Genomic DNA, 24,526 nt, shown 5'->3' on the forward strand with positions numbered 1-24,526 from the left:
CATAAACAAAATTTGGGTCATCATTTGTGACCAAATTAACTTTTTCTCCTAGTTTAATTTGTGCTTGCTTCTTCTTGAGTTTGTCTGTTGCTGATGCTGGAGGGCTGGCGGAAGATTGAGGATCTTGTGACTTTGGCATTTCTTTTGTTTGGATGACCTGAGCTTTGGCCGTGTTTATTGCGCTGACTTGATTGCATCAATAAGCTTCTAGTTTGTTGCTTTTCTGAGCTCCATGATGCCTCAGGGTCCGGGGAACTGCATGACTTGGTGTAAGGTTGATGGAACTGCTTGGATCTTGTGAATCCACTTGCATCCTAAGATGGAAGTGTAAGACGACTTGACGTCAATCACACTGAAGCGTGTTGAGGTCTTGACCATGTCCTCTTTTTCTCCAATGGAGACTGGTAGGATGACGTCTCCAATGGCATCTGTGCGGTCTCCGTTGAACCCATAGAGTGGTGCATTTGACTCTGTCATCACCGAGTCTGGTAGGTGCATATCCTTGTATGTTTGGTAGAAGAGGATGTCACAAGAGCTGCCTGCTGGATCGATTAGGACCTGCTTGACTGTCCATCCATTGATCTTGACGTGCACTACCAGGGCATCATTGTGGGGTAGGCACACCTTGTCAAGATCTTCCTCGGTGAATGATATGGAGGTCGTGGATTGAGAGTTGGTAGGAGTGATCACCTCAGCTTTGTAGGAGAGGTGATAGATTTTTTGCAATGCTCCTACACGCCTGCGCTTTTCACGACCTGAGGTCTCGTTGCTTGAGGTGTCTGTAATCATGTAGATTACCTTTTCCTCGTCGTTATCGGAGGAGTGTTGTCTCCTGTTGTGCCTCGACCGACCTAGAGATTTAGATCGTCGGGTTGTCTTTATCCGCTCTTTTCTGCATGAAGTAGGTCGCTCATGGCTCGCTCCCCGCTTCGTCAGCGGGTTGGCATTCAAACTTTATGCTTGAGGTCGCTTTTCTGTAGGAACTCTTTCAGTTTTCCCTTTTCGACTAAGTCTTGGAGGTAGTGCTTGAAACTCCAACATTCGTTGGTGTCATGGTGGTTAAGTTTGTGGAAATGGCAATATGGACGTTCTAGTATCGTTATCACCTTGTTAATGTTTGGCTTGAAGTAAGGTGCTGTATATATCTTCTTCAGGATATGGCTTGGTGTCCTGGAGAAGTTGGAGAATTCTCTTTTGGTGTAGGAGGGCTTGTGGGAATTGTTGCCTTTGTTGTTGTTGCCTGAGTGCTGATGGCATTCTTTGGGTCCTCGCTTGTCGCTTACTGCGAAGACTTCCTTGCCTTTGCGCTGGGTCATCCATTCTTTGTACTTCATGTACTTGTCGACTCTGTGATATAGGTCGTCTAGGCGCTCTGGCTTGTTGCGCATGAGAGACCCTGCTAGGTCGGAGTCGTCTAGGAGGGCGTTGGTAAATGTAGAAGTTGCGAAGCTGTCTTTGAAGCCTGGCTCCATTGATAAGAGTTCCTTCTTGAAACGTCCTAGGAAAGCACAGATCATCTCGCCATATGCTTGCTTTAGCTAGAACAACGAGTCTAGGTCAGCTTGTTTCTTCCTGTTGTGGACGAGCACTACTACGAACGTCTCTGCCAGCTTGTCGAAGTTGCTGATGGAATCAGGAGTGAGCGTGTAGAACCAGTCTAATGCTCCGTCCTTCAAGCTGGCTGAAAAGAGTTTGCACTTGAGGTAGTCGTAGTCTGGAGTGCTGTAAAGAGCAAGGATCTGGCTGAAGCGAGCTATGTGCTGGCCTGGACATGAGCTATCGTCATACAACGGGAACTTTGGTTGGATTAAATCTAAGGGTGGCTGCTTGTCCCTGACTTCAGTGGTGAATGGTGACGCCTTGTACGACTGGAGCATCTTTTAAATGATCTGGGCTGCGCTGGCCTTTTTGCTTGACGTCTCCAACCTCTGGGCGAAGTTTTCTAGTCGTTGATTGGTGGTGGTGTTAAGGGTTGTGACTGCGTTGTTCTCGATTGCATCTGGAGTCATGTTGTTGGTGTTGGAGGTGGTTTGCTCACGCACAACTTGGTTCTCTTGCTGGAGCGTGGTGAATGATTTGCTGAGGAATTTGACCTGATCTACTAGAGCTTGTAGCTGTGCTTCCATGGTGGTTAACTGTAGGCGTCAAGATGAAAACAAAATAGAAAAAGAAAAAGGACACATGTCACTGACCTCACCACGTAACTTTTATCAAATTACAACAAAATCTTCTTGAATCACTGTACAATTGACTGCAGTAGATCTCAGCAATTATGGGCAATTCCAATTTGACTGATAATGTTCTGCAACACATCGCAGCTCAAATGCTCGAGAACTACGGTAAATGAGCCACTTCAACAACTCAATCTGGTAATATACATTCATCCTAATCATTAAAATCCAATAGTTAACATTAATTATTGATTGACAACCTCGGGTAGTGCCTATTTTAAACCATGGGTCAACGTCAGTAATTGTTGAACTCAGCTGGGGATAATATATACAGATAAAAAAACTTTAGACCAACATAATTTTCCAACACATCTGCCTCAATGCTCTTATTATGACTTTTGCTGTTTACATGTATTCATAGAATGTGTACTGCATAAATGAGTTTATTCTTCAGAAATGAGGATAAACAAACAAACTCGCCAAGTAAAAAACCGTTTCTTTATTTAAAATTGCTTATCGGAACACTGAGTTCGCTTTTTGGAACGGAACCAAACTCATTCTTTATAGAAGGACCATCAGAACAAGTTTTCAAGTCGTGTTCTTGAGAAAAAACAAAATAATACCCTTCTTCTTCTTCATCATCATCTTCAACAACAAAGTCTTTCTCTTTCTCTTGAACATCTTCATATGAAAAGTTTAGAAGACCTTCAACAAACAAGTCATCACCAGCAACACCATTAGTTCCATTTCCACACCATAAATCTTCATTGAAAACTTGCTGGGTCGTTGTTGTTGTTTTCAAAGCAGACATCTCAGGCCAAAAACTTGTTTTCAAAGCTTTGGTTTCAACCCAATCCATTTGTTGGGAATTAGAAAAGGAAGAAGAAGGTAGGAAGTGATTGTTATGAGGAAGAGGAGGAGGGGTTGAAGGAGAGAAAGAGGAACAAGGGTCACCAACAAAGATAAGAAAACCCTAACCTAGCGGCTGTGAGAGAGAAAGAGAGGTTTTCTATTTTGACATACCGAGCGCGATTTCTTTTTTGTTTCCCTCTTTTCGAAATTTCAAAGTTGTTTTGGTTTTTTGGATTTGTAACACTTCTCAAACGATTTTCAAGCGTTACCAATTAATTCTGGAAATTCACCGAAATAAAGTAACGCTTATATAGCATTGGCAACTTGCTAACGGTAAATAACCGTTGCAAAGCAAAAAAGGTGCGTGTTGCAAATATCCTATTATAGTGTAGTGTAAACTGTCTGACAAATTGTCTAAAAACATTTGGACAGTTGAAACTACTAACGAATAAATGTGAAACTCGATCGGTCCAATACGTTTTGTCGAAATTCTGAGATTCATAATTTGGAAAACTATTTCTAGTTTGTTTACTGAATCGAGACTATGGCATATCTATGGTTTGTTTTTTTTTACATTGAAGGCATATTTAGTCATATCTATGGCATATTATTCATTTTTATATATCTTCATTGTTTTATATTAGTTATTTCATTACTCAATATTAGTTATACATCATGACTAAATGTGTAAAATTATCATGAATTGGCTTTTGAGATGAGCTACTTAACCTGTTGTGAGGTTATGACTTTGTAATTGGTACACATGAATAGTCCCACCTTTGATGTGGGATGTTGTGCACATACGTACAAAGTGGGGAATCATTTCATTTAAGGGTGTATTTAGCTTGAAACTATTTGGTTCATATACATGCTTTTGAGTATGGCGTAGTCTGTAGTCTCAGAAGTGTTCTTATTTCAATATAGCCTTGGGAGTTTGCCTTATGCTGAATCGTGTTCCTTTTAGTTCATGGTTTGAGAGAATATGAGCAGGACTCTTGTAATTTTTTTGAAGAGAACTTTTATTTTTGTTACATATTGTCTGACTTTTAGATAAGTCCGACTTGAATATATTTTTGGATGCATGGAAGTATGGAAGGTTATTTTCAATAAGGATGATTTGAGACTTGAAAAGCTGACCAGAAATCAAGCAACTCTAACAGCGGTGCGTGTTCAGCCATGACACAAATAATTTATTCTAAGTGTGTGAAAGATAGACTATACTTAGCTCACCATTCCCTTGAAAATTTCTTCAAGAGATATACATTTCGGTTGCTTGTTGGGTTGTTTCTTATGATAGGCAGTTCATAAGTTTTAATTCTCTAATTAGAACTTGCTTTAGTCGGTGTACTTATTTTGAGCTATCTTCAATGATGATCTTTTATCATACGGGGTGTAAAGGTTATATTTCATTTAACCTTACTACAGTAGGCAATTCGAAGGAGATGGATTGATTGATTAGGTTTGACCGAGTTCGTTTGGACGAACTACCTACGTATCAAGTTCTCTCTCTGGGGGGAGACTTGAATCAGGTCAGATATAGTTCCTTATCCTCTTTATATAAGAGGGGGTTGCGCCTCCGGTTCTCGCGCGTCAGGTCAGATCTAGGTCTTCAGGTCACTCCCGAGTCATGATAACGAGTTATTATGAAGCGTGCCTAAAGCTCCAGTCTTGATGGTAGTAATAAAGACATACGTTACCGACTGTTGAGATGAGTGAGAGTCTGGGAAATCGCTACCATGAGAGGTCGTTCGTGTGTAGCGAGTTACTATGAAGCGAGCTCGTGTGACGAAGACTTCTGGGTCGGTTGACTACAGGTTAGTCAGATCACTTGCCATAGTTGAGTCGCTATGAAGCGAGCTATGAGGACGAGGATCGAGGGTCGATCTGCATTCATGTTTGTGTTGGACACGTGCTTGATATTCATTAGATGTGAATATTACTCCCTCACACAGCCCCATCTCAGTTGGTCGTTCTGTTCGTGTGAGCGATCTGCTGAGAGATTTAAGCTTGCACATGGATGGCACATGGTACGTTTGATTTGAAAGGTCGCAGCTGAGGTGCCTCATTTTGCATGAATACATGGCACGCTAGGGTTAGATAAAATGATTGTGTTTTATTTTTGAAAAATGAATCGATGGGTGGCTTGTGATGTACGCCTGGAGAGTTATGGGACTCCTCATTTGCTTCGCTTGAGAACGAGAGCTATGGTTAGCTTCCGCCATTTTTGTTTCTTGTACTTTCCTTTCTACTCGCTTTACCTTTGCTCGGTTTCTGGTTTTAGTCTTGGTTGAGTAGTTGTTGTGGGCTTGAAAAAAGAAAGAACAATGTCTGATTCTGATGATACCCGATCTGAGGAGGTTAGGGATGTTGATTTGAGTGAGGAGATAGAGGATGTTGGTTCTGAATATGCGATCGAGGTGGTGAGCTGTCTGGTGCCTCATCCTCTAGTGGTTTGCCTCCTAGGGCAGTAGATAAGTGAGCACTGAAAAGCTTTAGTGAATTGAGGCATGCTTATGATATTTGTGTGAGCGATCTGGAGATTCACTAACTGGGTGAGGACGTTGTCATTTTTAGTAGCGCATTCGTCCCCCGTGATTATGGTGTGGTTATCTGCAAGGAGCAACTGAGAGCGGGGTTGAGATTACCGTTTTCTCAGTTGACATGTGAGTTTTTAAATTTTTATGAGAAAGCGCCCGGCCAGTTCATTGGGAACACATGGCGTTTGCTTAGGGTATTCGATCTTTTGAATGAGAGTGGAGAATATAACATTGGTGTGGTAGATATTGCTGAGCACTTTGTTGTAAAACGATCTAGCGCGAACAATTTTAGCTTACAGACTTTGACTAGAAAGTCTAGCATACTGGATGGGGTTAGTAACGAACCCTGGGAGAAGAGGCGTTTTTTGATAGTTGGGAATTATTGCACCTCTGGTTATAATGTAGAGACTAGGGTTTGTAATTTTACTGGTACGTACTAGGCTGTATGGTGAATCCTGCCTCTGTTTTGTGTGTTTGACAAGTATGTGTTAATAACGAACTGACCTTTGACTTTCTTGTGTTTGCAGAGGTCGCTATTGCCAAAAAGAAAGGTCGTAGTGTGATAGAGAAGTTCGCTTGCCTGACTCGTGCTGAGAAGCGAGAGAAATTGCCTGAAGTAGCTAGCCACTTTGTTGAGAGAGGAGGACGCGGGATCAGGGCAAAGAGGAGCCAGCAGAAGAAGAGGTCCAGAGGTAAAGACTATGTCACCAGGTCATCTAGCAGTTCAAGCATGCGCGAAGACAGCGGGATAGTGAGTAGGGAACAGAGAATGAAGAATGGTGGTGGGTCTGCGTGACGTAGTGGAGGAGCCGATGGTAGCGGGAAGCGACTTGAAATGAATAAGTCTGCTACTGGTGGAAGGAGGAAAGGATAGGAGAGCTTCCCCGTTAATGTGGAGGACATCTCTTTCGTTCCTCGTGAGCGAAAGAGTTCCCTGAAGTGGAAAGCTGACAAGCCTGTTTCTAGGGCTGCGAAGGTCGCTAGAGCGGCTGAGGTCGTCCTCGGTAGCAGTTCTAGTGTTGCTAGTGGGGAGCGAACTGGTGAGAAGACAGCTCAATCTTCCAGATCGAGGCCCTCGGTGGACTTTAGCGTTCTGGGTCTCAGGGATGCTGGTACTGTTACTAAGAAGGTGAAGGAGAAAGCTCCTAGTGTGAAAGTTGGGAAGGGTCATCTTAGTAACTACACCAAAATAGGATATTAGTAACGCTCGAGTTTTTTGCTTAGTAACGGTTTTAAAGTGTAACTAGGTTCCTAACATTTTATAAGCGTTACAATTATATATAAAGTGTTACGTTAATTTTGCCCAAGTTGAGAATTAATTTGTTACATTTTTAAATTATTTGCTTCGACCAGAAAGCATAAATAAATCGTGAATGTTAAATATAATATTAAAATAATAGCTAAATTAGAATTTAAGATCACTAAATAAGAATTTTCGGTGAGAGGGAAAGACCAAAACGATCGCGCTCTTCTCTCCTATTTAAGATTACTAAAAAACAGCTTTATATCGTCTGCCTCTGTTCATCACCTCTCTCTCTCATATCATCTCCTCTCTCATATTTTTCATCGTTCCACAACTTTTGGGAGTCAGCACTGGCCACCGTTGCTGCCGCTATTAGGTAACGTTCTTCCTTCGCCTTCTTCTTCTATCTATGGTTTTCTATTTTTCATCATCTCATATCTGTTTTTCGATTTTCTACACTACCACTAGGTGATATCACAACTGAAATTAACTTGGTGTTAGTTACTCCAGTTATAACCAAAGGTGTGATTTTTATTACTTGTGTTATTCCTTAAAAAATTCGATTTTTGTGGTTTGATTACCAACTCCAGCAGCAACACTCCATTCTCAGAGAGAGCTATTTATGTAAAGGGTACGTTTTCGTTGTTGTTTTGTTGTTTAAAACTTCAATCTTTTCTTCGTTGATTTGTACTTCATATGGGTTTTTAGGCTTTGATTTGAAATTTTGAGTTACTGGTTTTCTGACAATGTTTTAAAGTTAAATGAAGAAAATGGAGAAAGCTAAGAAAACATCATATGAAGATATACGTAAGCAAAGAATAGAGGAAAACAAGAAAAGAATGCAGGAAATCAACCTTGTTAAACTAGCTCAAGATGTTCATGATGCCTCTAAAAAGCCGGTAATTCTTCCTTTCCACACTGCTCCATTACCTGTTATTTTGTTTTTCAATCTTCTAATTGGATAACAGAGGTAGCAGGTGAGACCTCGACCTTCTCGCAAAGAAATGACTGCTACTGAACTAAGAAGATCATCTCGTATTGCTAAATTGCCAACTCCAGTATACAAAGAAAAGACTAGGGCTAAATTGCCAACTGGTGTATACGAAGAAAAGCCAACTCCAGTAGTAATTATCGGAGAAAGAAGATCATCCTGTATTTCTAAATTGCCAAATCCATTATACAAAGAAGTGAGTCATTTTCTCTTCGACCCAAGTTACTCCCTTTATATCCACATTGCATTTTGAAGTTCACTTACCCCGCAAATGTTCATTTTTCAGGATCCCACTGTTATCAAAGAAAGTCCTACGAGGTTTGTGGTTACGTATATGTATTTAGAAGATTGTCTGATGGGATATAATGTGTAATGTACTTAATTTATCAAATCTGATTGTCAACAGAGAGTATTCAGAGGAATCTAGGGTCAACCATGTGATAGAAACAACTAAGGATTCTAGGGTCAACCCTTTGATGGAAAGAGCTGAGGACTTGAAGTCGAAACTTGAAAATGGTTTCCTAGTTTCGTTAAACCAATGACCCAGTCATACTTAAAAGGCGGAACCTGGCTGGTAAGCACAATTTCTTGTCTGATTTTTGAAGTTGAATGACAATACAGTTGTAAGTGAAATGATGATATTTAATTGGGTTAGTTAGACTAAGCCCCCTACCCCATTGCAAGATCCAACGGCTACGAGATGAATTTTTTTTTTCAGATGAAGAAATCTGACCGTTGGATCTTACAAATGGGGGGGAGGTTAAGTCTATCTAAACCCAAATTAATTTAATTTATCTTTTAGTTTTAGTGAAATGATGATATGGTTTAGCAATTAGCACGTCAGCTCTCATTTGATTAACTTTCGCATGTTTAGCTTACTAACTTGATGCTTCCATTCTTGTTATCATTTTTTCTTTATAAACCTATAAAACTAGGGAAGTGTGGAGGATCTTGCTGATGATAAATTATCCTATATTATATATTATTTTAACTTTTTCCTGGTAAAATAGAATTTCATTAATAAATGAAGCAAAGTAGTAGGTTAAGAAAGCCTATGAGCACAGGAGCACGAAAATGCACAAAACAGCCCTACATGTACCACACAAGTAGTCTATTACCCCAAGTCCTAGTATAACATTGGATCCACCCTAGGCACAAAGGACTAAAAAACCGCCATCGAACATTTTAAGTTGGGGACTGTAGTTTTGATTGCCACTAAATAGAGTATGCTATTGTAGTTCTCGATTTGAGATTTCGGTTTGAAGCTCTTTGGTGAATGCATTTGTCACAATTAAAAGATATATATAGAAAAAGCATACCACAACATGATGTCATCAGACTGAGCTATGTTCTCTTTAGAAGTGGATAGATGCTATTAACTTTCACAATAGATAGATGCATTGCTATGTTGTCAGACTGTCCTAAAATTATTAGTTCTTTAGGAGATTATATAGAACCTAAAAAGATACATCCACCTGCATTCCAAACAAACCATACCAAAGCAAGGTACTGTGTGGCTTCGCAAAAGATGAGTTTGGCGGTAGTTGTAGCTACCTAGCTTGCAGTTGACATTATGTTTATCATCCATTCATCCAGCATTCTTTTTACAGCCCTTCGGCTAGAAAATTTGCAGGTTATCTTTGGTTTGAAAACTTGGGAGATTTTTTAGTGAGCCGACATCTAAGATGCCAACCAGAAGCAGCCCACCTGTCACTACATCAAAATAGTTTTAGCGGGCGATCAATTTTGGAGAGAAGGCGAGTTGGGTTTTGCCAATGTGGCATGTTCATTGTAAACCCACCTTGAATTAGGAATGCTCCGAGGGCAATGCTCTGCTACTCCGCTATGTATATTTCAAAAAAATTCCTTCAAATCTGTGAAAGTGTTCTCTACTGTAGCTATTACATATAACCCTTCTCACTATACTCTTATGAGTTGTTATTGTTTACCTTTTTGGGAGATCGATTTGACATCACCACAACCCAAGGACCATAATGTTCATTCATTCCTAGAACTCCAGTATAGTACAAGTGTTCTAAGTTGATTTTCTCTTTCCATTGTAGGTTTACATAGTAAGGGTGAATGATTGATTGAAGTATATGGAGCTGCTCTTTTGTTGGGGCACAGTTTACTATTGTAAGTTATACCATCTGTATCTATCACAAATCCACTACATCTGTATATGACTCCTATGCGAGATCCTAGAAGTTTGTCCCTCGATTGCCTTCCAAAAATGAATTAATTCTTTTTTCTGTTCTACTTTACTAAGCTATACCATAAGGACCAGGACCACATCCCTCTGGAGCTTGAGATGGTGCCATGGTGGCTTTGGTACTACATACTTTTCTTTTTGAATATTTACTCATCAGAAGTTAAACTGAAAGTTCTCTGCATGAGATTTTTAGAGTATTTAGATTTTTGTACAATTTAGATAATTGTAATAGGATATGAATTGAAATTTTAAGTTTAGAATTTTGTTGAGTGGTATGACTGTATTATTTAGTAGGTGTGGAAATGGAAAAGAATTTGAATTTACTTATATTTGGCTTCTGATGTTATTGTTGTATAAAGATGGGTCTGTTTAGGAAGAAATGTCCATTTTGTTTGGTTTCCTCTTTGTAGACTGGGCTTCTTTTAGCTCATTCAACGCTTTGAAAAAACGACGGCTCTTTTATGTCTTTTTTCAACTGTTCTGGTGTATTGCTTGCTGATATGCTCGGGCGATATTATACAAGGCTTTCTTGACATTGGGTGAGTTTTGGTAAGCTGGGGCACCAACTTATGGATGCTTAGAGTTTTTGTGCGGGCACATTCAGGTCGATCTCACGCTAATAATTTAACAATCATAAATCATGGTCCTTTAGTTTTAAATTTTACTTGGTGGAAAGAGTGAAGAAGCCTGGTTTCCACCTGGTTGGTCATTCACCTATTAGCCATGTGTACACTACTTTCTTATTGAGGAGTGAAGACTTGTCTGGTTACCCTGCTTATTCATCTCTTTATATTATGCCTTAACTTTTTTGTCTTTGGTTTCAGGTATGGGATCACCAAAAGATCATAGTAATACCTATCATTATATATTCACAAGTGATGAGCGTGCGAACCGTAACGTGGACATCTTGTGGGACTTTTGTGGAGAGTAAGATATCAAGGATCTTGGTGATTTCAGGGTATGTGTTATCTCTTTTTTTGGTTGTGAACTTGCCATTGATCTTTCTAGCTAAGTGAATTTAATATTCTGTTGGTATTTATCAAGTATTTGTTCAATCGTATTGCAGGCTAACCCGGATTATAAAGGTAGGTCATCATTGTAGGCCTGGGGAGGTGCCTCTCTCTCTCTATCTCTCCCAATAGGTTTCTTTTATTTTTGTTGCCTCTTTTATGACTTTATTTAATTTTCTTGTAGGTCCTGCTTGGTACTGATTCACACACATGCAATGCTGGTGCATTTGGCCAGTTCGCCAGTGGAATTGGAAACACTGATGCCGGTTTTGTTATGGGTGCTGGAAAACTCCTTAAGGTATGTTTGTGATTTCTTTGTAGCTTATTGATATTTCAATCCCATCCAGTCAAGCTATGTATGAAAGCATAAAAACCGTTTAAACCTAAGTAAGACGGACATTTCATATTCTTGAACCCCCTCCCCCCCCTAAAAAATAAATCTTCCCCGCTCCGCTCATACCCCCACTGCAATGCAGTATACTAGTGTATTTGAATTACGATGCCACAAAATAATCTACTCAAAACTAACACTTCTACTATTTTCTTATTTTTTCATGTCTTAAGGGGATTGCAAGAAGGCTAGTGGAACAAGGAAAGTAGAATCTACTCCTTTTGTTGGGCATGTCGGAAGTGTTGAGGATCTCTAGGTACACTCTAACTTGATTAACAAAACTTATTCGTTTTTTTGTGTGGGTGTTTTAATGTCGCAAGTCCTCAATTTGAAGTCTATTCCGTTTTAAAAGTTGTCTAAATCCCTTCAAGCAGTGGAGCCTGATAACCCGTAAAAAGAGTAGTTTACCTACGAAATGAACGATGAAACTCAAAACGTAAGTAAACTAAAACTATTTTACGAGAAGCTATCAAAGATTCTACTCTCAATCTTATTGAGATATAGTGGAGTAGATGATTCGTTCCACTCCTAGTTCTTTAGCATGCGATGATTTCGTGTCAACTAATCATTCATAAGTCTAGTGAGAGATTTACGAGGTGACTTCTATACTACGGTATAAATACGCATAACAAGATACTAACTATAATTGATTCAAACTACGGAAATACTACGTTGATTCTATGATAAGGAATTAGGGGGGATTGATTCCACCTTAACTCAACTTAACTTACTAACGACGAATCGTCGTAATCCGAATTGAATCGCTTTTAACAATTTGGTTCATCCTAATCCCTAATTATACATGGCATTTCTACCAATTCATAACTAGCATGTGAACGATCAAACCCATTCTTATGGTGAACTAATCGTTTCTAGAGTGAAATAGAAATTACGACGACTCTACGCTAATCGGAATCATGCTTTCATCAAGGCTTCTCAACCCCCTCTAATGGAGGTTTAGCCGAGAATCATTATGCTATCATTTCCATATGAAATTGAATACGACATAATATAAAGATTCTAACTTTATGAAATTTAACTAAACGATAATTGAAATCTAAATTAACAACTAAGAAATGATAACCAACAAGAATTAACTAGATCTATAAATTGAAATGACAAAATCAAAATTGACAAGAATAACTATTTTATTTATCTAATGAATGATATTCAATGATTTAAATAACTAATCTAAAACAAAGAATGAAACTAATTAATGGAATGAAAACTAAGTAATTAACTAATCTAGATCTATCTTTTTCTAACCCTAAACTCCATTAACATTAGCTAAGTGCGATTGCATTTACCATATGCAATAAGGCCTTAAACCACTAGGAATTCCCTAGTGGACGAGTTATAGCCTCGTGAGAGTTTTCCAGTGAAGGTACTCACAAACTTCATCTATACTACAACGACTAAGAAATAAAACTATTATTTTCTTATTCATGCTCCCAATTATCTATACATCTCACTAGCAAATGAATAAGAATAACCAAGTCAAAAACCTAAGCTAATATATGCATAATAATCAATCATCTATGATACAAATATATATACTATGAGTAATACTATGAAATGCCTAGCGTGTTAAGTTTCTGAAACTTCGAAATAAGCGTCCTTAAGTAGGTTCTCACAATAATTGTCAAGATACAACACTCTCGATTTTTCCACTCAAGTTTAATCTACTCCGGTCTTGCATGGGCACACTTTACCTTACAATCTCAATGACACACAAGGAAGCCGGAGTCGATCAACACATCTGCCACTTACTATCATACTAACCTATTCCTAATTGAGCTAGAGGTCTTTATTAGGTGTTGCAGGGTTTAGGAGATGGTTTAAGAAGGAAGGAAATGGATATTCAAAAAGAACAAGTCTGAGATAATAGAGTCTTCGTATTATGTAACTAGAGAAAACCTTGTTATTTACTTCTGCTTCAATACTTTGTTTCCATCCTTAGCCATATTTTTTTCTTTTTCTTTGGCTTTTGACTCCTTTTATTCTATTTTTTTGGAGTTTTTATTTTATTTCTATTTTTATTTTTTCTTTTCTTTGGATGGAAACTTCTTTTATTTATTTTCCAAGAAACAACTAACTTTTTTTGTTTACACGGTTTTTTTCTCTTCTTCTTCTTTCTTCCTCATTCTATTCTCGATTTATTCTAAATTGGGTAGGTTGATTTTTTTTTTTTGTTTTGTTTTTGTAACAGGATAAAGGATTTGTGGTTTATGAAAGGATAAAGAAAGGCTCGAGGGGCTTACTAGCGGAAAATAATTCATAGATTTGAATTTCTCGCTATATCGATCCAAAGAGGCCTAAATTCTCGCTTAGGATATGGTTTAGTGATCAAGCAAGTGGACGTGTGATTTCTCTATCCGATTTTACTTCTACCTTGTGTCATTTCTCAAATGTTTCACTCATATAAGGCTTTTAGGCTATATTCTCACAGATTTGTAGAATAAGTACTCTAGCCTAGATTTCAGAAACTTACTGCTAACAATCATAGATACTCATGTAATATATTTATAGACAGATGTAAAGATTATTACCTACATATTAACCTAAGTTTCTAAAAATTATTCTAATGCAAAAGCTACGTGAGACTTCTAGATTATTAAGAGCATAGAGAAAGAACAATACCGATATTCCTAAGTGTATAGCATAAACTTATTTATATTTTTGAAATTTTTGAAATTTAAACTAGAAAACAAATGCACATTATACATATCTATATCCTAACAGATGCCTTAATTACACGTGTTTCTATGCGCACCCCCAAACAAGAAGCATGCTTTGTCCTCAAAGCATTTAAATAAAGAGGGTAGAAAAATACCATGGAAACGCGTGAAATTCTGGAACATCTGCAAAACAATGTTAAAACATACTAATATAAAATCTGATGCAACTCTATAAGAGTTCCACCCATTATGGGGTTAATAGAGTTAAATAGCTTGGGACATAAGCAGACACTAACTGGAATTAAAAACTTACCTTATCTCTCGCTTTTATTCATCATCTTCGTCATCCTCTTCTTCTATAAAGAAGTGAGGTTCCTTCGCGTCCTACCATGCCATGATAACTTGCCAGGATTCACGCCATTTATCATCTATGGTTGCTAACCTATTAAGCGCCACTTGGTCTGACGGGGTGTAGGGTGCAACCTGATGAGGTTGTATCCTCCACCCTTGCGAAGTCATTGCACGAAAAGATCGAATAATACTATTGGTGGGTCGCACAGTGTCGATCGTAATCCAATCCGTGAAACGTGTACAAAAAATAGGGAAGAAACATAGCATAATACGGCAAATTAGAATAGGCATAAGAATGTACTTATGCCTCATGCTATGGGCTCGTGCTAAACTAGACATCAAGGTTCTGGGAAGGTCATAGAACTGGCGTCCCGTGGCTAAAGCAAGGAAAACGCTGCAAGTCGTCATTCACAGAAGAAAAACGCCATTCCCCTAAAATGTTTAGCATGATCCAAAACATAACAGTTCCTATGTTCATGGACAGGCTACCAAGGGCGACGTTATATTTCCCTTGGTCCTCGATACGGAAAATGCCTGCCCCATAAGCCTCATGCAAAAACTCATAAGTGTAGACATGCATATTATCTACCCAATAGCACCATGGGTCTTGTATTTCAGCGAGCATAGCAAGTCCAAGAACAAATGCTAGCAAGAACCTGGTAATTTCCATTAGTTCATCATTAATTTTGATGGAGAACACTTGTTCACCATCCGGTCTCTCAAAGAAAATGCAGTTATTGTAAAAATAAGATGCAAGTGTTGGAGAATAAAATTCATCAGGTCTTACCATAAGCGATTCCCAGCCTACGTATGTGATCACCTCGCGAAACCAAGCACCATAAGTAGTGCTTTGGAACAAATCTTCGAAAGACTGTTCTGGTATTATTGTAGGAGATGTCATCTCAAAACTACGCTCTGGAACAGCTACAAATGATCCGGGAACAACCCGCATAAAAACTGGAAATTTTTGTGTCTACGGAGTTCAGGGCGCAGGTGCGCTCGGGTGTTTTTGGATTTACAGTGTTTTGGGCTCAAGTGCGCTCAACTTGGGGGCAGGTGCCCTCAGTGTAAAATTTCTGACAATGGCTAGGGCGCAGGTGCGCTCCGAGGTGCTGATTTGTGAAAATGGTGAAGAACAACGGGAAACGTGGGAGTGAAAGGTGAGAGATGGAAGTTAGGTGTAGTGTGGGTTGTGAGTGTAGAATGAATAAAGTTTTTATAGGTTTTAAGTTGCTAAAACGAAACGGGAAGTTGCCAAAAAGCTTTTATGACAATTTCCAGAAATACTAAAATTTTCAAACCCGAAAACGGAAACAACTCATATTCTTGATTCTAAAACAACCCTAGTATCTTTTAGGTTGAATTTAGGATAAAACTACCTAACTTATCGAGATTTCATCCTACCCAATATTTACTCATAGATATGCCCATATCGGCAATATTCTCACCCAAACTCCAAAACTACTTCTAAAATTGTGGATCATATAAAATCATGCTAAAATAAATAATACCACCCCCAAACAAATCGGGAAGGTAGGATTAACACTAAAATCAATGCATAATTTGAAAATAACCACATTATATTAAAATTCAAATTCAAATACAATTTACTACCGAATTCAAATTTAACTACTGAATTTAACAACTTAACATCCAATCTACTAAAAACAACATCAAAACAACAAACAACAAGAAATCTAGCTACAAGATGAGGAAAGGATAAGAATAGGAAGTTTAGTGATCAAGATTGGAAAAACCAAACACCCCACCCCCAAACAAATTTTGAAAACAGGTTTTTGAAAATTTGTTTTAAAACGTGGGTCTTTTTAAGTCAGATTCTCGAGACTTGCTAGATTACTATTTTTATAGCTTTAAACTTTTTTACTTTTTATGAATTAGGTTTAATATAAAAAAAAACAATAAGCAATAAAGACATAATTCACACCATAGAGAAACATGACTCAAAAACCGAGAAAACATGCAAGAGTGGAAAACGTGAATTATGTGAAACGTGGACTTAGGATCCAGTACTTACAGCCACACACTCCATAAGGAGGGCCCGGTTACCTGAATGGTTCACTCACCAATATATGGAAGTGAAAGGAAGTGCACCAAACACGAAAATTGAGTCGTTTATAGTCAGATACTCGAGACTTTATCTAAAACATATGTATGAATATGCAGTTTATCATATATCAACAACCGAAATAGTTGTGGATCGTTCCATAAATAAATATCACAGAAAACATATCCAAACACAATCAAGCACCAAGATTTCCCTCTGGACGCAGCCTAGTGGAATGGCGAAAGTCGGATAGACCTATAACATAACCGAGCATGCACCTTATGTTTCATCTTTGAACGAGAGGGTGTCCTAGTGAATAAGTGTGGAAAAGTGAATTGTTGTGGAAGATATGGTGGATTTGGATAAGTTTTAGAGGGAAAGCATGGAAAAAATGAGGATGTGGGTTTAACACAAAACTCATTCATGGTGTAGGTAGGGACTGTCTCAATTCTGAAAATGAAGGTGTCAAATGGTTTATCCTTGGGAAGTATTTGTTTACTATGAGGATTTAAAAAATCATGAAACACAGGAGAAACAAAAGGATCGAGTGCAAACTCGAGGTTCCTTTGAAAAGGTGGAGGGTGGGGAGTATTGGTGATGGAAGGAGAATGATTCTTACCTAGAGCTCTCAAGTCCATATCATCAGAAGTCTTGATATATGCAAGACATTCCTCAATAGGCGGGTCAAAAGGATAATTGGGATAGAGATCGAAAAATTCATCTTCCGTCATAGCATCAAGGGATGAATGGTTGTTGGCAAGGGGGGACTCGCGAAGTGGTAAAGAAGCGGTGCAAAAGAGTTGTAGGAATTCTTCTTCGATTTCGCTACTACCGGGGAGTCATTGTTAAAGTCGAAATTTCGAAGGAAAGAATTTGTTAATCTGTTTCTCCGAAACATGTTTTGAAGTAATCTTGAGCTAAGCTCGATCATGCTAACCTCTCCATTTGTAGATGAATCGGGATACCGCGGTCCTCGTTTTGAAAACATTTACCTCAACAGAAAGATGGCCAAAGGACAAGGACATCGAACCATCGTGGCGGTTTATGGCCGCCGGCGTTGCCAAGAAGGGACGCCCTAAAATGATAGGTACAGAGTCGTTAGTGACTTCTATGTCGAGGATAACTAAGTCAGCTGGGTAGTAAAAATTTTGGACTTTAACCAGCACGTTTTCAACCACACCCTTAGGATACTTAATAGACCGATCAACTAATTGCAACGTCATTTTAGTAGGTTGCATCTCCTCTAGACCTATTTGTTTATACAAATAAAACGGGAGTAAGTTAACACTAGCCCCCAGGTCTAGTAGCGCGGTCGTCGTGTGAGAATCTCCTAAGGTGCATTGTACAGTAGGACGACCAGGGTCCTTGTACTTAACAATTCTGTTATATTCAGATAGAGTTGGGAATTGTTCAGTTAAAAAGGCGTCTTTTGGTATGTTGGTCTTACGCCTAGTAGTGCACAACTCCTTAAGAAACTTAGCATGGTTAGGTAGCTTTTTAATAGCTTCGAGAAAAGGAAGGTTTATCATTAGATTTTTGAAAACGTTCCTAATCTCCTCAAAGTTTGTATCCCTGGTTAGCATGGCTAATTTCTGGGGAAACGGTAGTTTCTCTCTATATTTAGCGTATGGCTCAACTGGATGTCTAACCTTGGGTATCTATTTCTTAGGTTGTGGTTTAACTGGTACCTCTACAGTGGTAGGCTCTTCAGTTTCTATTTCGGTATCTAGTTCGATATCCGGTGTAGGAGTCTCGATGGGGTAACTATAGGCATAGTTACTTTGTTATCAACCACTCTTCCAGAACGGAGAGTGGTGATGGCATTTAGCTCACCTACGGTTGTAGTTTCCGTACTAGTATTACCGTTTACCTCAAAGGCTGTGTTTGCTGTTTTAGGGTTTGGTATCGCTTGGCCTGGAAACACGCCTTTTGGTTGGGCTAACTATTGGTTTAAATTATTAACGGATTGTAGAATCTGTTGGCTAGATTGAGCCATGGTTTGGAAGAGTTGTTGGCTCACCTGTATGAAGGTGTCAAGACGATCCGGTTGTGTGGATGTAGTGGTCACGGGTGGTGTGACTGGAACTATCTCGCATTATTTATTTATGGGCGGATTGTGATAGTTATTATTTACCGGAACGAGACCTCTATTAGCATTATAATTATTATAACTACCTTGACCTTGTGCTTGACCTTGTCGAGGTTGCGCTTGGCTGTTATAATTATTATAATTACCCTGACCCTGTCCTTGTCGTGGTGGAGCTTGGTTATAACTGTGCGTTGGCCTAACATATTGATTATTGTACCCTGGAGGTGTGAATTGTTGGTTATTTCTCCAACCGAAGTTGGAATTTTGTCTCCAAGGGGCGTTAGGTTCACTATTAATGGAACAAGCATGTTCATAGGCTATAAGACAGTGGTAGTCAGGATGCTCAGGACTCCAACAGAAACTACATGGATTGGAATTTACATTCATGACGGGGATAGGCTTTTGTTGTACAGAAATGGCCTCTACCTTTTTAGTGAGTGATTCGATTAGAGTTTTAAGCTCGGGATCGTGTTTCATCTCAAACATACCGGCGGCCTTAACTGTATTAGAAGAACTTGCGGAGCGGTGGATATCGTCACTACCCCCCAGTTGTTATTTCGCTTAGTTTGATCCTCTAAAAATTTATAAGCCTCCGAGGCTCCTTTACTTAGGAAACTACCCCCATTCATTATGTCAAGGACTTCTTTATGGTGGTGTAGAAGTCCTTTGAAAAAGGCACGAACTAACGTGTCTTTCGCTAGGTTATGATGTGGACACTCTATAAGGAGATCGGTGAAACGATTCCAAGCCTCTGAAAATGATTCATGAGGATTTTGTCGAAAGAAATGAATCTTGGAAAGCATCTCATCCGTCTTTAGGGGTGGGTAAAAATGTTCCATAAACAGCTGAACAAGTTTAGCCCACGAGTCCACGAATTAGGCGCTTGGCGTTAACCAAGACACCGCCTTATCGGCTAAGGTGAAAGGGAATACCCTCAGTTTAATTTGTTCCGCACCAACCGTAGGATGGTGGAATGTTGTTAGGACTTGTTCAATCCTACGCATGTGCTGATAAGGTTTCATGGTTTAAACCATGAAAAACGGGTAACAAATTAAAAATATTTGGGGATTCGAAATCCCCAATTGGTCCGCTAGAACGATGCAAGATTTAGGGCTATTGCTCAAGGCTTTGTAAAAGTCGGAGAGAGGAGTCTCTCTTTCTTCAGCCATTATGTCAGGTGGTGTGTGTAGAATAGTAGCTAGAGGTGCAATGAGTGGTATACTAGATAGGCGTGCTTGTTGACGTTGCCGTGTAATTACGTTAGGTGTTTTGTTCGACCCGGACCTTAATCTCATACAAGGCTAAGACCAAACTTAACTAAACACGCCAACACTCCAAACAATCCCGATATACTAGTATAAAACTCTCTAACGAAGATCGCGAGGTGTGGAAGAAAGGAATACCCGATTCGTCCTTGCTTTGCTTATGAAAAAGCGTCTTGTTTATGTGTGTTCAGTGTATATAACAAGTTAGAACACTGAAAACTTGAAAAAATCGGTTCAAAACAAACCCGTGGAAATCCGCAAAATTCAAACCGAGGGCAGTGTGCGCTCTCCTTGAATTGAGTCCTCGGGGATTTCGAAGTCCAGTTTTTGTTTTGAGCGCGCCTCGTTTGGCCAGTGTGTGCCTCGGGGGATTTTGAATGTCCAGTGTTTTGGAGCGGGTGTGCTCGGCTTGAAGCAGTGTCGCTCCGGTATTTTTCGAGGAACTTTCATTTGCTGAAACGGACGACCACAGTTAGAATCAAACAAGGGTGGGTGGGTGAAATGGGACTTTAAGAAGAGTACTTATACTACGAAAACAATGCGAAAGCGAACTAAGATGGCAGCGGCGCCATTTGATAACCCGTAAAAAGAGTAGTTTACCTACGAAATGAACGATGAAACTCAAAATGTAAGTAAACTAAAACTATTTTACGAGAAGCTATCAAAGATTCTACTCTCAATCCTATTGAGATATAGTAGAGTAGATGATTTGTTCCATTCCTAGTTCTTTAGCATGTGATGATTTCGTGTCAACTAATCATTCATAAGTCTAGTGAGAGATTTACGAGGTGACTTCTATACTACGGTATAAATACGCATAACAAGATACTAACTATAATTGATTCAAACTACAGAAATACTACGTTGATTCTATGATAAGGAATTAGGGGGGATTGATTCCACCTTAACTCAACTTAACTTACTAACGACGAATCGTCGTAATCCGAATTGAACTGCTTCGCAGAACAATTGGTTCATCGTAATCCCTAATTATACATGACATTTCTACCAATTCATAACTAGCATGTGAACGATCAAACCCATTCTAATGGTGAACTAATCGTTTCTAGAGTGGAATAGAAATTACGACGACTCTACGCTAATCGGAATCAAGCTTTCATCAAGGCTTCTCAACCCCCTCTAATGGAGGTTTAGCCGAGAATCATTACGCTATCATTTCCATATGAAATTGAATACGACATAATATAAAGATTCTAACTTTATGAAATTTAACTAAACGATAATTGAAATCTAAATTAACAACTAAGAAATGATAACCAACAAGAATTAACTAGATCTATAAATTGAAATGACAAAATCGAAATTGACAAGAATAACTATTTTATTTATCTAATGAATGATATTCAATGATTTAAATAACTAATCTAAAACAAAGAATGAAACTAATTAATGGAATGAAAACTAAGTAATTAACTAATCTAGATCTATCTTTTTCTAACCCTAAACTCCATTAACATTAGCTTCCTAACCTAACTACCTACCATTAACAAAGAGTCAAGCTTTTGTTTTTATACTTTCAGATCCAAAAATCGTGCATGGGCTTGGAGCCATGTTTTGGGCCGGAAAATCAGGCCCAAAACCCAATTTCTTTAGTCCAAAATGGGCTCTTCAGCTGCAGTTGGCTTCGACAGATGTTTTGTCCACTTCTGCTCCTCTGATTGGGTCAAGGCTTGGACCATTGGAAAGCTCTTTCTGAGCCGGTCGTTTTGACATAAGATAGGTCCAATTCCAAGGTCTGAGTCCAAAGATACAGTCTTCGGAAGTTCTGCTGACTTTGTGCAAGCTTTACTCGCGCGGACTTTTGACTTTTCATCTTTTGACCAGGCTTTACAAAGGCTTTGTCTTCTTGAATCTTGGCCTTTAATCACAGAACTCCTTAGTAACCAACCATTGCTCCTTTATCTCATCAAAGTGGTACATTTCTGCACATAATTGACTTTGAAGCCCTAAACGATAAAAACGTGTCGATATTAACTCTTACTTATTGCTCACATAATTGGTCTAAAAGTATGATTGTTAAGGGGTTAAAACTACAGTTTTGGGCTCTTATCAGAGCCCTACCGAAGCTGATGTTTTTGTGTCATGTTCTGTGGATGGTATGTTGCCATATGGGATACCCGTTTGGGAAAAACTCCTGTAGTTTCTATTAAGGCACATAAAGCAGATGTGAATGTTATCTCATGGAACCGGTAATTTTAATATATTATGTTTCCAGCATTCTCTCATGTATCTTTCTTTTTTACCTTTAGATTGACCTTGTACTTGCATAATCATGAATAGGCTAGCATGACAGTGTCATTTCTTTTGGTGTAATTATTTTGTGGGTTTTGACTGAGCAAGCATGGTTTGATCTTTGTCTTCGATCAAGTGAATGTGCTGGTTCTGACTTTTTGTGTTGTGTCTACCCTATGAAATTAACTTGGTTAAAGATAAAAGTAAAGTTGAATGTAGTTATTTTGTATAATCGCGTATATGTTACTTTAGTTATTTTGTTAGGGAACTAGCTTTAGTGTTCCGTGTTGGAACGCAGATGGAGAGCAGCAACAGGAGACCTAGTAGTTAATGAAAGGTAAGATCCTTGTGTGGTTTTCTTTCGTTTCATATTTGACAATTGTATGCGGATGTTGGAATATTCACGAGTTTTGTTTTGGAAGATGGGTTCTTACATGTGAGTAGTGTGAAGGTATGGTGTATATATATTCGAAGTGTAGTATCTCTGGTTGGAACTAATAGAGGTGTATAACACTGATATAAGTGGAAATGATGTATATGTTGTTTTCATTTTAATTTTGGTATATAAATAACACTGATATAAGTGGAAGTGATGTATATGTTGTTTTCATTTTAATTTTGGTATATAATTTATAGTGTCCTTTTGATTCGAGGATTAGTTATTTGACTTAATTGGCATTGGTCGAGATGGTTAAGTAGCTGGTTCTACGAATCAATATATATTTGAGTAGTTGGGTTTACGACCGAGGTCTGAAGTTTTAATATATGTTATGAAAGTATATTATTTGATTTTTAGGTTATGACAGGATTTATGTCTATGAAATGTTGAAAATATAGAGGAGATTCTACCGAAATTTTTATGTCTTTTGTCAAGGTGTCTGATAAGGTTATAGGGTTTTGGGGCATTACATAAACTTTCAATACTATGCTTCTATTGCTACTAGTCTACTACCATACTCTCTTTTTTGAATTCTGTAGTTTGAGTATAAGGAGCTACTACTTAAGAATAAGATATAAGTATATATCTATCTATACATATTTGTTTTCTACTGTCTGATTCCTTTTTATTTATTTCTATTGGTGTATACGATGAAAATGACTTTTCTGATGATACCATCCCAAAGTCATCCCCTGATGCTTGCAACTATTGAAGGTGGGAGTTCTGTACAAATGACGTGAGAGCTTGAGTTTAGAGACAAGTCTCATTGATTTGGAAAACAATGTATATTTCATCCGTGGCAAGTCCTATTTATGAAAAGACGTTTTGGTGATGTTATTTTAATAAAAGATTATGTGATTGGATATACTTGTGAGATTTCTTGTTTATGTTATGGATGATTGTATAATACCCAATAAGTGGGGACATCTTTATACAGGTTAGTAGTCTCCCAAAAATGGTGGTTTTTGGGGAAATTATTTTTTTTACATATGAAATAGTTTTGTAACGGTGGAAAACCGTAACTAAGCTTTGTAATAAGTAACACTTACGAAGCAACAAAACCATTACCAAAACGTTACAAATTCTATAAATCAATTACACAAATAAACGTTACTAACTTTCTAAAACCGTTATTGTTGTTGGAAAAGAGTAGCATAAAAAAGCGTTACTAATTCTATAAAACCGTTACTGTTGTTAGAAAAGAATAACAGTCAAAAAGCATTACTAATGTTAGAAAAGAGTAACACAATTAAGCAAATAAAACCGTTAGCAAATTTTTTAGTTACGGAAAAAATCGTTACAATAAATAATTATGTAACGGTTTTAAATCGTTACTAATATTAATAACGCATTAGAAACGCCAAAACTGTGATGCAAAAAAACCGTTACAAATATTTTTAGTAACGGTTTCTGACCATTAGGAATGTCCTATTTTGGTATAGTGAGTTCTGGTAGGGATGACCTGGAGCGCAACCTTGTTTATGTCAACAAGCGAACTGGCCGGGAGGTGATCGTGAAAAGGTCGGACTGCAGCTATAAGTCCGCACCTATAGCGTCATGCTTGCTGGAAGGGATTACGCTGGATGGTGATCGGAAGGATCTGGATGAGAACCTGCGAGCGTTGAACCGGGCTCACTACTTGGTAAGTGTCAAACCGCGACCTGAAGATTCGTCTTTGTTTGTACAAGCTTTATTTGTGTTTCTAACTGTGTTCACTTGGCTGTAGATTATAGCTAGGTACCAGAAGATGAAGACTGCTGTTCAGTTTGCTGAGATGGAGAAAGGTGTGCTGGAAAAGCTTGATAGGGTTATATACTAAAAGCATTACTTTTGTATTAACTCTAATTCTTTATATTTTGAATGAGAATCATATGGGCAAATGTTATGCATATTATATATGTTATTACTTATATGCATGTGTCTAATACTTTATGTTGTAGATGATATGGTGTGAACACACAGAAGATCATATCATCAGT

At 38.4% G+C, this 24,526-nt stretch overlaps 1 protein-coding gene across 2 annotated transcripts; it reads left to right on the top strand.

Annotated features, from left to right (window-relative positions):
- Positions 1-10,836: 10,836 nt before the first annotated feature.
- On the top strand, positions 10,837-23,390 carry LOC147477556 (3-isopropylmalate dehydratase large subunit, chloroplastic-like). 2 transcript variants are annotated; one of them, XM_086584872.1, is made up of 4 exons: positions 10,837-10,964; positions 11,073-11,118; positions 11,201-11,314; positions 23,233-23,390. In XM_086584872.1, the coding sequence occupies exons 1-4, from the start codon at positions 10,885-10,887 to the stop codon at positions 23,257-23,259; spliced, it is 267 nt and encodes an 88-aa protein (XP_086440998.1). In that variant the 5' UTR covers positions 10,837-10,884; the 3' UTR covers positions 23,260-23,390. The 2 variants fall into 2 exon arrangements, with proteins under 2 accessions (XP_086440998.1, XP_086440999.1); XM_086584873.1 differs by having other exon boundaries at positions 11,073-11,091.
- Positions 23,391-24,526: the final 1,136 nt, after the last annotated feature.

The sequence above is a fragment of the Coptis chinensis genome, chromosome 9, assembly GCF_015680905.1.
Source record: "Coptis chinensis isolate HL-2020 chromosome 9, ASM1568090v1, whole genome shotgun sequence".
In the NCBI taxonomy this organism is placed as follows: domain Eukaryota; kingdom Viridiplantae; phylum Streptophyta; class Magnoliopsida; order Ranunculales; family Ranunculaceae; genus Coptis; species Coptis chinensis.

Excerpts from the sequence above, each read along its gene's own strand:
- LOC147477556 (XM_086584872.1), top strand. The coding sequence starts at position 10,885 with ATGAGCGTGCGAACCGTAACGTGGACATCTTGTGGGACTTTTGTGGAG. Across the intron at positions 10,965-11,072 it reads AGGATCTTGGTGATTTCAGG|GCTAACCCGGATTATAAAGG; the intron begins GTATGTGTTATC and ends ATCGTATTGCAG. Across the intron at positions 11,119-11,200 it reads ATCATTGTAGGCCTGGGGAG|GTCCTGCTTGGTACTGATTC; the intron begins GTGCCTCTCTCT and ends ATTTTCTTGTAG.